General features: G+C 52.0%; 5 protein-coding genes across 5 annotated transcripts; 3 read left to right on the top strand and 2 right to left on the bottom strand.

Annotated features, from left to right (window-relative positions):
- Positions 1-2: 2 nt before the first annotated feature.
- On the top strand, positions 3-1,574 carry CAOG_08295 (hypothetical protein; the record flags this gene model as incomplete). The annotated part of the gene is made up of 1 exon (XM_004341912.2): positions 3-1,574. Exon 1 carries the CDS (start codon positions 138-140, stop codon positions 1,572-1,574), a length of 1,437 nt encoding a protein of 478 aa, XP_004341960.1. The 5' UTR covers positions 3-137.
- Positions 1,575-1,681: 107 nt separating this feature from the next.
- CAOG_08294 (40S ribosomal protein S9) lies at positions 1,682-4,448 on the bottom strand. Its single transcript, XM_004341911.2, has 2 exons — positions 4,416-4,448; positions 1,682-2,341 (listed from the first exon to the last, which is right to left on the bottom strand). Exons 1-2 carry the CDS (start codon positions 4,429-4,431, stop codon positions 1,791-1,793), a joined length of 567 nt encoding a protein of 188 aa, XP_004341959.2. The 5' UTR covers positions 4,432-4,448; the 3' UTR covers positions 1,682-1,790.
- Positions 4,449-5,014: 566 nt separating this feature from the next.
- On the top strand, positions 5,015-6,526 carry CAOG_09210 (hypothetical protein; the record flags this gene model as incomplete). The annotated part of the gene is made up of 1 exon (XM_011272625.1): positions 5,015-6,526. One exon carries the CDS (start codon positions 5,015-5,017, stop codon positions 6,524-6,526), a length of 1,512 nt encoding a protein of 503 aa, XP_011270927.1.
- A 937-nt stretch (positions 6,527-7,463) lies between these two features.
- Positions 7,464-8,729, top strand: CAOG_09209 (hypothetical protein; the record flags this gene model as incomplete). The annotated part of the gene is made up of 1 exon (XM_011272624.1): positions 7,464-8,729. One exon carries the CDS (start codon positions 7,464-7,466, stop codon positions 8,727-8,729), a length of 1,266 nt encoding a protein of 421 aa, XP_011270926.1.
- Positions 8,730-9,365: 636 nt separating this feature from the next.
- On the bottom strand, positions 9,366-11,485 carry CAOG_08293 (vacuolar ATPase subunit D). The gene is made up of 2 exons (XM_004341910.2): positions 11,407-11,485; positions 9,366-10,599 (listed from the first exon to the last, which is right to left on the bottom strand). The coding sequence occupies exons 1-2, from the start codon at positions 11,445-11,447 to the stop codon at positions 9,645-9,647; spliced, it is 996 nt and encodes a 331-aa protein (XP_004341958.1). The 5' UTR covers positions 11,448-11,485; the 3' UTR covers positions 9,366-9,644.
- Between the last annotated feature and the right edge of the window lie 618 nt (positions 11,486-12,103).

Below are 12,103 nucleotides of genomic sequence, written 5' to 3'. Positions count from 1 at the left end.
GTTGTTTGCAGCTGCTTGTTTTGGCTGCCTCGCCGCAATCGGCCTCCGCTTCCGATCTTGGAGCTGCGCCATCTGATCTCAGCATTCTACGTACGCGTACATTCTATAGCGACACGACGGCGGCATTGCGCCAGGCAATGCTGCAACTGGTCGGCGGACGGGACCTCGTCTCGCTATCAGATGGCGAAGTCCGCGCGCTGCTTCAATCAGTCCTAGCAGCCTTGACTCCAGAAGCTACTCTCCCGTGCTTGAACTGGACATGGGCGCAACAGCTTCTAGACGGCACCGAGTCTGCTGTAGAAACCTTGGCGGGGTTGGTCTCCAGCGTTGCCGCTCTGGTTCATCGCGTTCGCGACAACGACGCTGCGCAAGCCGATTTAGCAGCAGCCGGCTCGAGAAGAGGCGGTAGCAATAGCCCCTTGGCTACCATTTTGCTGACTGGGAATGCGCAGGCCATTGCCGACAAGCCACTCTCCTACCATTCGCCATTGTTCTACCACGGGACTCGTGGGTATTACGCCGATTTACAGGTTGGCTGCATCATGCTAGAGCAAGTGTTTGGCACGGCGTCGCTCCTGGTGACGCACTGCTCTTCCCTCGGAACTTCGCTGGTGAGTGGAAGAGTTCCGAGCGAGCTCGGCAAAAGCGTCATGGGCCGGGGACTGCAGTGGTTTCCACACAGTCTGCTCCTACGTCGAGCCTGGCACGCGTTGCGGCGGGAGCAGGGCCGCTATCAGCGGCTGTTGTCCGGTCTCGGCGAGTTGGCAATGGAGAGCGGACCGCTGGGCCTCGCGTTCGCCATCGAGGACGAGCGTACCGCTGGCTCGCGCGTGCATCAAGCAGGAGGGTTTGACGAAGAGACCGAGTCGATGCAAGGCAGGATCAACCGCATTCGTGCCGTGTTGGCGCGGGCGTTTGATCCGACGAGTCGACAGTGCGAAGGGCAATTCCAGTCCGAGGTGCGCCACTGCGTTCCGCTTTGGCGCATGTTTTTGCAGTTTGAAGCGTCCTGCGTTTTCCGCGAGGAGGCGGCGGCTCGCGTGCGAGAGCGCGATTTGCTTGTGACGCTCGAAACGAAGACGAGTGGCCTTCTGGAGCGCCAGGAAGGCCAACAACTGCTCCAAGCCGAGCGACTCCGCTTCTTGCAGCCGACGTCGGCAGCAGCACCACCACAACAGCACCAGACCACTGGCGATGGTGCAGAAAACGCAGAACTCGAACGCCTGAAATCGGGATTTCACAAGCGCCTGGAGGATGAACGGAGGCGCCGCCACCGTCGCCAGCGCCAGCGACTCACCGGTGTGTTTGTTCGCGCGCTGCAGCAGTGCCCTTGGGCAAAGGTGCTGTATCTGGACGCCATCCAGTGCGGCTTGTACCGCGGACCTCTCCATCCCGATCTCGCCACACAACTCCAAATGGTGCGCAATCCGCACGATTGGGACGATTCGCTCCAAGATGTGGTCGATCTCATGCAAGAGAAGGGCCTGCATGTGCGAACAAGCGTTGAAGAAATCGAGGCGCTGGATCATGTTGATGCGCATCGAGCTAATGATGGATCTGCGATGACATTTTGATGGAGGAGCAATCGTAATGCGCCACTTGTCATGTATGAACAAAACTATCCTGCAACTGTAAACACTTTGACACACACACAAAAAAAAAAGAAAAAAAAAAAAGAAAAGAAGCAAACTTTGGGATTTTGTATTTTAAGCGGGAACAATGTTTTACGGAGGACAAAGGCACGAAATGGACGAGCTTTTCGATAAGCAGAGCTACCGTTAAAACTGGATTTATTCCTCATCAGCCTCCTCAGCGGGGGCGTCAGCCTTCTTGGAGGCCTTGCGCTTGTTGCGACCAGCGCGGCCACCGCCGAAGGGCGAGTTGAGGGCAAAGTCAATGTGCTTTTGCGAGTCAAGGCGGACGACGAACGAGGGGACGTTGACGATCTGCTTGCCGACGCGGATGTGGCGCTGGCGGATGAGGACGCGGGCGTGGTGGATCGACTTGGCAAGACCGAGCTTGAAAACCTGGGTCTGGAGGCGACGCTCGAGGAAATCCTCGACCTTCAGGCCAAGAACGAAATCGAGGCGCATGCGGGACTCGTCGAGGACACCAATGCGGACGAGGCGGCGAAGGAGAGCATTGCCCTCAAAGAGACGGCGGGAATCCTTGTCGTCGAGGGTGAGGAGCTCACGGGCAGCCTTGCGGATCTTGGCAAGGGTGAGCTGGACACGCCAGACTTCGCTCTTGTTGCGGAGACCGAACTCACCGACGAGCTTGAGCTCGCGGTCGAGACGCTCCTTCTCGTAAGGGCGGCGAGGAGTCTTGACAGTCTTAGAGCCTGCAGAGGATTAAAGCAAAAGAGACGAGGGCAAAAAAAAAAAAAAAAAAAGAGGCATCGACAACAGTAAAGCGGCAAAAGGACATTCGACTGGCGCGACCAACCAAGAGGCAACGTTGGGCAAATCGGAGGGGACCGTGATGTACATGCACATGTGGCAAAAAGTCGAGGTGGTCCAAAAGGGCCAAAGTACAAAAACACCAGAGCCTTGCTGCACACGACACGATCTGCCAGAACAGATACGCCATGATGCATCGAGAGCAGCGGAATGGAGAAAGCAGGGGCTATCGACGCATACAACCAAACGCGAGTGAACTTGTCCAACGAGTCGCTATTGTTCAGCCAAAAAGAGGATGAAGAAAACAAAAAAAAAAAAAAAAAAAAAAAAAAGCGAAAAAAAAGCGAAAAAAAAAAAAAAAAAGCAACAGCACATGGAACGAAAAAAAAAAAAAAAAAAAAAAGCAAAAAAAAGTTTGGCTTTCAACAATCAGAGCGCGACGTGAGGACAAAAACACACACAGGATGGGAAAGAGGAACAACAGTACGAAATGCAAAATGTCAAACAAGAGCAAAACACACCAAACAGCCAGCAACACGAGGACCACGGGGCACTGGTGGCTGGTAGCAGATGGGCGCTTCGAGTTTTTCCATTCGGGCAATCGTCGCGAGCGTTGCTCCCCCAAACCCATTCCGATTGGACATTGCATCAACAACACACTGCAAACCCATCGTCAGCAGGAAGGGGCCAAGCCATCAAGCGTGAGCATCATGGCGGCCCGGATTCAATAAAAAAAGCAAAAGAAAAAAAAAAAGAAAAAAAAAAGCGAGATCGCCTCGTTTTTTTTTTTTTGACTTTTTCGTTTGCTTTTTTATTTTCATCTTTTTTCACTGCTGTCCAGCGTTTTTCGTCTCTTTTGCCACAGAGACCACGGACGACACTACCACAGTCCAAACCAATACCCAAACAAAGCTCAAAAGTGGTGCCAGAGGAAGCTTAAGCAAGCGCTTTCCGACAAAAAACCCAAGCAAAGGGTAGGGACTTGAAAAAAAAATAATTCAATGGAGCGCCAGCCAATGCAAAGCCAGCCAAAAATGCGGGAACCGAAAAAAAAAAAAAAAGCTCGCTCGCATCAAAGTGGCACATGCAGTTGGCGGCAGCACACATCGACCTCTTTCATTTCGTGTTGTGTAAATAGCACTGAAGAACAAGTCCATCGAGTGCTCCGTTCGTTTCATGAGGAGCTGCTAGTTTGCTCTTTCCGTGCATCATGCTGAAAGGCATTGAGCTTTTCGATTTTTTTTTTTCATTTTTCGCTTTCAATCCGATCCACTTCCCGCTCGTCTCCCTGCCGTTCACCAACAAGCCAGCCTGCCAGACCTCTCCCAGTCTCCCAAATACCAACGTTCGCCAAGTGAGTCGTCCACGAAAACCACATAGCCCTTGTTCCATCAACCGGCAGCGACTTTTCCGACAGCAACGACGAGAACGACAAAACTCAAAAAAAAAAAAAAAATCAACCGCGTGGAAAAGAACGAAAATCAAAGAAAAGTTAAAAAGAAAAAAAAAAAAAAGAAAAGAAAAGAAAAAAAAAAAGAAAAGCAAGCAGTGAAGGTTTTTGGCCTCAGCACCGTGCGGAAGGCCGGAAGGCTGATTGCGCGGCTGCTGCACACACAACAGACAAGAAGGATGAAGAAGGGCCAGTGCTTATCGCGGAGGCCTCCACGACAGCCACAGACAAGGAGGGGGGAAAAAAAAGCGCGAGGGAAAAATATAAAAAAATAGTGCGGCCAAGCAGAATTTTTTTTTTTTTTTTTTGTAGTCGTTCAGGTCGTTTGCTGCTGTTCAAACAAACAGTCATTGATGCTGGCGGTTTCTAGAGCATGGCGTAAAGTAGTTAGCTGGAGACCACCCGTAAGTCAAGCGTGGACGGGGAGAAAGAGGGAGAGGGGCAAGGGTGGATCGAGGGCAGAGCAAAAGAGAACGAGCTGGCTGGACAACGAAAATCGAAGGAAATAAAAAAAAAGAAAAAAAAAAAACTCAATGGTTTGCCAGCAAAAAATGCTCGAGAAATACAGACAGGGCGCGGCATGGTAAGAAATAAGAGAGAGCGAGCATCTAAATGCGGACGACCCTTCAAGTAACTCAATTTCGTCTGCGCGCTCTGTTGGATGCGGAAAAAATAAAATTAAAGCAGTAAGCTTGGTAAAAAAATGGAGACATTGAAATTACCTGAGGTCGAGCGACAACAGGGGAAAACGGCAGGCTCTGGAAAAAGCCACCTGTCTCGTTGAAACCACTCAGACCGCTTTGAAAAGCGGCACAACGCAGCATCATCAGGACCGTTTTGGAAGAACAATGATACAGTATTGTGCGTCCGAAGTGAAAACTGCAAAATGAGTTTGGAAATAGAAACGGACGATTTGGTTTTTAAACATATGAAATGGTACAAATTTGTAGTGCGATTTTGGACAAAATGCTATCGATTTGGTTTTTAAAAACACGAAACTGTCCAAACTGCGCCCGAGTTGGTTTTTGCCAAGATAAGGTCTGGTTTTTTGGCGCGAACAATTTGGAATAACAGCTTGAAACTGAAAATTCGCACTCTTGGTTGGGAAATTGCCACTTCATGTTTGGGATTTGCAAACACCCCCAGACGAACCTGCTCTGTAGCCATGCCCAAACGTCAAAACGAGGCGCAGGCCACCGAATCACGCGCGCCGCGGAAGTGTGTCCATCTAGAAGACCCCGAACGGAAGCGGATCATCGACTTGGCTGTTGATCGCGCCTTGCCTCTCGTCACGGTCGCCAGCATGCTCCATCACCCCATCAGCACTGTGTCCAACGTAGTGCAACGTTTCAAGGAGCGCGGAGAGTGGACGTCACATCACGTCAATCCCAAGGGATGCCGTGTGCTCACAGCGGAGCATCTCCATTTTCTCGAGATGGAGCTCGACAAGAACGTCAATGTGACCAATCAAGAGCTCCAGGACCTCCTCCTGACGACATTTGGCATTCAAGTGCATCAAACAACCATCGGGCGTGCCATTTTACGACAGGGCTTCACGTTCAAGCGCGTGTACGAGCAGGTCAAGGTGAAAAATTCGCCTGAAATCAAAGCCCAACGCAAGAAATGGGCTGAGCTCTTCGAGGCTTTCCAGACACCTGTGGATCGCTTGTTCTACGTGGGCGAGAGTGGATTTAATGCGAATCAGCATCGAACGCGAGGTCGATCTCGCAAGGGCGCGCGCGCAATCGTTCAAGTTGGCAGTATTCGTGCAGCGAATTTCACGCTCATTGCAGCGATCGGAATGAGCGGCGTTGTGTTGAATGAGATCCAGCTCGGAGGCGTGACTGGCCATGTCTTTGCGGAGGCGATGACCAAGCTGTTTGACACGCTCGAGGCAAAAAAAGCCGTCGACACCGCCGCGTCTGGCATCGCTGTGGATGAGCTCCCAGTGCAACAGCTTGAGCCCGACCTCCCCCTTACAAACATGGTTGAGGACAGTGTGTCGACCAGTAATGCAGTTCACGTGCCACTGCTGGCGTCCGGTGCAGCGTCCTCGTCCCAACCACCTGCCCCTCCCGCTGCAGTTGTGTCGTCTGCTGCGTCTGCAGCTGGCGGGTCAGCTCCTGCTTCCACCTCTGCTTCCACCTCTGCTTCCACCTCTGCTTCAACCTCTGCTTCGACGACCAGAAAGAAGCGCCGTTCTCGTCGCAGGATTCTCGACGATGATGACAACGATGATGGCGGCGTCTACGTTCCACCACACGAAGAACTCATTCAAGACGAGATTGATGAGCACAATGACAATACTTCCTATTTCGTACCGAGCGAAGAGCACCCAGGTGTCAGCTTTCCGGGACATCATCGCTACAAAGCCTGGATCGTGCTCGACAACGCGCGCATTCACAAGACTCCCGAAGTGCGCGAGCTTTTTGCACGCCGCGGGTATGGGATGCTCTTTCTGCCTCCGTACTCATCGTTCTTGAACCCGATCGAGTATGTCTTCAACCAAGTGAAGGCTGCGTTCAAGCGCTCCCGGCTGGAACCGAACGAAACAATCTCAAGTCGCATTACCGCTGCTGTTGGTACCGTGACGGCAACGCATTGCCAAAACACTATCACACATGTTCAGCTCAAGTACTTTAATGCTTGTCACGAGATGCACGATGTGCTAGATTAGTTGGCGTGCTCTCCTTCGAAAGCTCCCTCAATGGCACCCGCTCGCCTGTTTTGGGTGGTCGTTTGATGTGATCGTCCGTGTCATGTTACATGTATAAATACTGCATTATTGTACATCCATTTCAAATCATGTTTATTCTGCAACAAGCATCTGCCAAAGACAAGTCGATGGCTTTCATAAAAAAAAAAAACACCACAGTCCGGTCGGCCTTGCGTCCTTTCTTCACTCTACCCGTAAACCTTCATAAAACAAACATAGTTAAGCCTATTTATACATGCATGTACATGTATTGAGCGTATGCAAGCTGGAGCGCTCCACTGTGGAGTGCACATTGCGTTGTCATTGGTGCTGCAACTGGCTGGTCGTTAGGAATGATCGGAACAATCCACTCGGCATACGATTGCCACCAATTTAATGACACTATGATAAACTATGCGAATGCTAATGCTTACACCGAAATGGCTCGTGAGTACGAGCCCTGGGTGGTAAAGACGTCGCTGTGGAAGTAATTCATAAAAACTCTAGTTCGAGTTCTTCCCGAGCCCTAGCTTTCCCGCTACTCACCCCAGCATCTAATGACCTTCCAAGATACATGATTCAATTCAAATACTTCCTGAAGTTGTTGGTAATTCTAACATCTCAAGTGGGTTAATTCGAAATACAAGCTTGCAAAAACCAACTCGTTGAAAACCAAATCGAACGCACAAAAACCAATTACGGAAAAAACCATTTTTCTCGCACTTTCAACCAAGCTACTTTTTTCCAGTCCGATTTTCCTCACTTCGTCCGCTCTAATTTCCAACCTCGCATCATCAGGACCGTTTTGGAAGAACAATGATACAATCATTCAACTCATAACGGGTTGATAATGGATTGTCAACGCTGAGCGCAGTTTTTAGTTTCTTCTTCCTTTTTTTTTTTCTTGTTTTATCCCGAAATGTCGGCTCCGGCTCCAGCTGCGGCTCCAGCTGCGGCCCCGGATCAGCAGCAGCCAGCTTTTCGGCGTGTGTTCGGTTTCATCGGCGGCGCGGTCGCCAACACGGTCGCCACATTTATTATTTTGGTTGTGGCGGCTTTCGTTGCTCGGCACGTGCTGGACAACAAGAACACGATCGCCAAGACCCACTCGCCCGAAGTCGTTCAAGCTCGCATGCTCGCACGCTTCGAGGCCGGCTCCGTCATCCCGCCCGTCAGAAAGTCCCACATCGATCGCCCGGATGTTGTTGCGATGCTTGAAGGGGTGCTGCGCCCCAAGGAGATGACGCGCTACCCCGTCGTCGTTGGCGAAACAGGCTGCGGCAAGACCAGCGCCGTCCTCGACGCCATCCGACCCAACCGCACTGGCATTGTCTACCACATTGTCAAAAGCGAGGTGTTAGTCTCGGTGCCGGGTCTACTGGCGGGGTCTCTCGCATTTGAGCCCAACCAATTCAAATTCGCAGACGCCTATCTCGTTGACCGTGGCGCGACCTTGAAAGACAAACCGGCCGAGGAACCATTCAAGAGTTGGGAGGCTCTTGTTGCTGATCTCGAGATCGTCGCCGCACAGTTCAAGGCCAAGCACGGTCATCCTGCCACGCTCGTCATCGACGCCGTAGACATGATCGCAAAGAAGGGGCCCGAACTGTTGCATGTGATTCAAGATTTTGCCAAGTCGGCTGCGGACGCCAACCTGCTCAATGTTGTTCTCGTCACCAGCGATGGTTCGACTCTGCCCGCGCTCAAGGAATCGTCAGCAATGACTCGTGCTCGCGTTGTCGAAGTGGGTGATCTCACCGACCAACAAGCTGTCACATATCTGGTGCGTCGTGACATCCACGAGGATTTGGCCAAGCGTGCGGTCGCTGAGATTGCTGGTGGGCGTCTCATTCTGCTCAACAATCTAGCAGACGACCTTCTGTTCAAGACTGTGGACGAGATCTTTCGGGAGTTCTACTTGGAAACTCGAGGCGCTCTTCTGCGTTTGATTGGCGTTCTGGACGCGTTCGATATATCGCCTCCCGTGAGCAGCACCTTCTGTCTTCTCTCTCGAGGCGCGCGCGATTTCGATGCCGTGGAGCGCTCGCTTGGTCTCGACCTCACAAAGAAACTCCTCGCCACCAACATCAACATTCTCGCTTACCATCCCAACAAGACCTACACCCTTCACTCGCGCCACGTTCAGCGCTCCGTGGCTGCCCTGCTGAACTGCACGAGATCGTAGGGCCGTCCCTGTTTCTGGCTTCTTGAGCCATCTTCAAGCGTTCACCCTCTGCCAACGCTCGCTTTCGTTTGTTGCAATGCGTTCTCAGCATCTGTATTGTATCTTGAAGACGTCGCTCTGAGAATAAAAAGCCAATTGTAAAGCTTAACGGCATTCTCGATGCTCGTTGAGCGGCCGACTTGCTGTGCATGGTTGTGTGAGTGCATGAAGCCTGTGTCACCTTGATTGCTTTGATACCCAACGGCCACTCCGACAGACAAAAACACCAATGGCGATGAACTTCGTTCTGAAAGAAACGAAAAGTTGTGTATTCCTCTTCATCTACGACTTGCAACTGACTCTTTATGTACGCCGTTTTGGGGATGCCTTGAATAGCATACATTGGGTGGTGGTCTGGCTCAAAGAATCTCCTTTTCCATTGTTCTCACCTTGTTTTCCCATCTCATGTCGTGGGTTCGGAAAGTTTCATTGGACTTCTTTCCTTTTGCTGTCCACAGGTGCATCCAAGGCCACACACGCACCTTGTCTCCTTCATCGAGCAACATACAAGACTCGCCAGGAGTGCATCTGCTGAAGGAAAGCAAAGCGTTGGTCTAAAATCGATGGAAACATCCCGTAGGAAAAGGAAAAGAAAATGCCCAGTCAAGAATCTCCATTGCCCTGCTGCTTGTGTTGCTTTGGTTTGATGCGTTGTTTGGTTGATCGAAATGAACAACACAAAATGGACAGAAAACGATTTGAAGATTGAAGACAACAACAATTGACCCCAAAACACTCAAAGCAAAAAGAGGGGGAAAACAAAGAAGAAAAGATACGAGATCGGTTACAGCGCTTTTGAAGGCCCCCCGTTTTTTTGTTTTGTTTTGTGGGTTGTGACACAAACAAACGAGGGGGGTATGGTGGGAGCCTGTTGGCTTAGAACAGCAGGTCCTGGTCTTGTTGCGATACGATATCCTGGCCCGCATGCGCTTCTGGCGTGATGAACGGGTTGCTCATCATGCCAGTGTCCGCAGCGCTAGTGTCTGCAGGGGCGTCGGTCTCGAAGGGATTTGTTGGTGCAGTGGCGGCCTCGCGGAGGGCTTCTGGAATATCGTAGTTCGGAGCAGGAGCAGCAGCAGCGGCGGCGGCCTTGTCGCCCTTCTTGCCCTTGGCGGGCTTGGCGGGAGCTGGTGCGCCGGCGCTGGATTGGGCGAAGGCGGCCTGAGCAGCCTGGTCTTCGGCAAGCTTGGTGGCGGCGTTGGCCAGGGCGGCCTTGGCCTCGGAGGCAGCGCGGCTGGCCTTTTTCTTCTTTTGGATCTTCTTGAGACGGAAGAACTCTTCACGATCCATCTCGTCCAACTCGGAGTTGATGTACGAGATGGTGTTTTCGATGCGGGGGATGATGACGTGCTCGATGGCGTTCACACGGCGGTTTGTGATCTTGATGACCTCGTCGAGGGTGATGAAGGTTGTCTGGAGCGAGGCAATCTCAACGAGAAGCTTGATGGCTTCAATGTAGTTGAGGCGGGTGCGGGCAATGTGCTGGCCACCCTTGCTCAGACCGGCGAGCTCAAAGGTCGAGCCGACGCTGTCCATGTACTGCTCAAACACCGGGAGCTTGACACCGGCAACGTTGTCCGTCTTGGTGCGGACGCGGACCTTGGCCACCTTGGCGCTCTCAATCACGCCATGGCTAAAGTCGCCGGCGACGAACTTGGCCTCCGCCAGCGAGAACGAAGCGAGGCGCATCACCTCGCCCATCGACTCCTTGCTTCGGATGATGGCGCCGAGAATCGAGCGGAAGCGCAGCGACAGCGCGTCGGCCTTCTTCTTGAGCAGCGAGTGACCCTTCTGAGCGCCTTTCAAGCGGTTCTTCATGGTCGTCAGCGCCCTAACGTGTTCAAAGAATGGTTTGGATGAGCAGTTGGCAAAAAAAGGAAAAAAAAGGAAGGGGTTTGCATTTGGGGAGGGGCCCAAGACGAGATCATAAACGAAAGCGCAATGGAAAGTCAGCAAAAAAAAAAAAAAAAAAAAAAAAAAAAAAAAAAAAAAAAAAAAAAAAGCACGAGTGTAGTGTTTTTTCCCCTTCAACTTTTTTTTTTTTTTTTTTTTTCGCCTTCCACACGAGGCCGCACATGCGCGACAGAGTCGAGTGCAGCGCCATCGGCTTTCCTCCCCTCGACTCCTGGTGACCAGCGTTGCAGCATGAGGACTTGAGGGCAAAGGCGAGGAGCCGAACGCAGCGGCCAGGGCGGGAGTGATCGCCATCCCAGCAAGAAAAACAAGTTGGTGAAAAAAACCAGGTTGCGATGCTGGTCTGTGCGCTGGGGTCGACGTGAGTGGCATCGCGAGAAGCGCACCCGGCGGAAATCGTGGAGATGGGGTTGAAGAGGCTGTCAAGGTGGGGGGGGGGCAGGAGGTTGCCCCACTTCCGAAGAACAGCCGACAGCAAGCGCAAGAAAAAAAGAAAAAAAAAAGCAGGTGACAAAATCGGGGGAAAACGATTAAAGTAGCAGGAAACACTAACAAAAAGCAATCCAGCTGCTACCCTCTTGCTACCCTCTTGCTACCCCTCCATTTACACAGTAGTGACCTCTCCCTGCGCTCCTCCTGCGCGCTTGCTTGCTGCCACGACTGTGAACTACGGAATCACAAGTGTACACGCGCAACGGAATACACAAGCTCAAAGCAAACCTACATGCGCGTTGGGAAGATGGGAATACGATCCTTGCCAGACATCTTTGTGAATGCAACAGAAAAAAAAAAAAGAAGAAGAAAAAAGTGGAGTAGCCTTGTCCCAACGACGTAGATTCGATTGGGTACAACAATAGAGAAATCCACAAAGAGTACATGCACCAAATTCAATTGATATCAGAGTGATCAGGGAAGGGGGAACGGGGAGGGGGGGGGGGAAACAAATGCGCAGCGAAGCAAAGTCTCGCTGAGAACGCATGCGAATCTTCCCATTTCTGAGCTTCTGAGCTTCTTCGCTTGCCAGCACCAAGCAATTCGTGGACGCTTTCTTCATTCCCAAACGTTTACTTGGCCTTCGATCTGCGAGGATGCCCAATGCTCATGCTGGATGCCAGCGCAAAGTCAGCAAAGTCACGAATCCTCAGTCGATTTTTTTTTCCTCGTGCTTTTCTCCTTGAATCTTGAATGAGCGACGACGAGAACGAACAGCGCGCGACATCGGCGATCGAGTCTGCTGCTGTTGACGATGCTGTCGATGCTGCTGCTGGCACGGTGACCGAGGTCGCGGCTGGCGACGAGACACCCGGCGGCGTGCGTGTCAGCGAGGCGAGTGGAGCGGCAGCAGAGCGCGTGGACGGCGACCAACTGGGCGCCAACGCAGCACTAGCAGCAACAGCGCAGCCGGAAGCAGCCCCGGCTCA

The sequence above is a fragment of the Capsaspora owczarzaki genome, assembly GCF_000151315.2.
Source record: "Capsaspora owczarzaki ATCC 30864 unplaced genomic scaffold supercont2.26, whole genome shotgun sequence".
NCBI classification, from domain to species: domain Eukaryota; class Filasterea; order Ministeriida; family Capsasporidae; genus Capsaspora; species Capsaspora owczarzaki.
This window is presented reverse-complemented; position numbering and strand designations above follow the sequence as displayed.

What these genes read in the sequence shown, in the direction of transcription:
- CAOG_08293 (XM_004341910.2), bottom strand. Translation starts at nt 11,447, where the DNA reads ATGTCTGGCAAGGATCGTATTCCCATCTTCCCAACGCGCAT. An exon ending in CCCATCTTCCCAACGCGCAT is followed by an intron (nt 10,600 to 11,406) that starts GTAGGTTTGCTT and finishes TGAACACGTTAG; the next exon opens with GGCGCTGACGACCATGAAGA.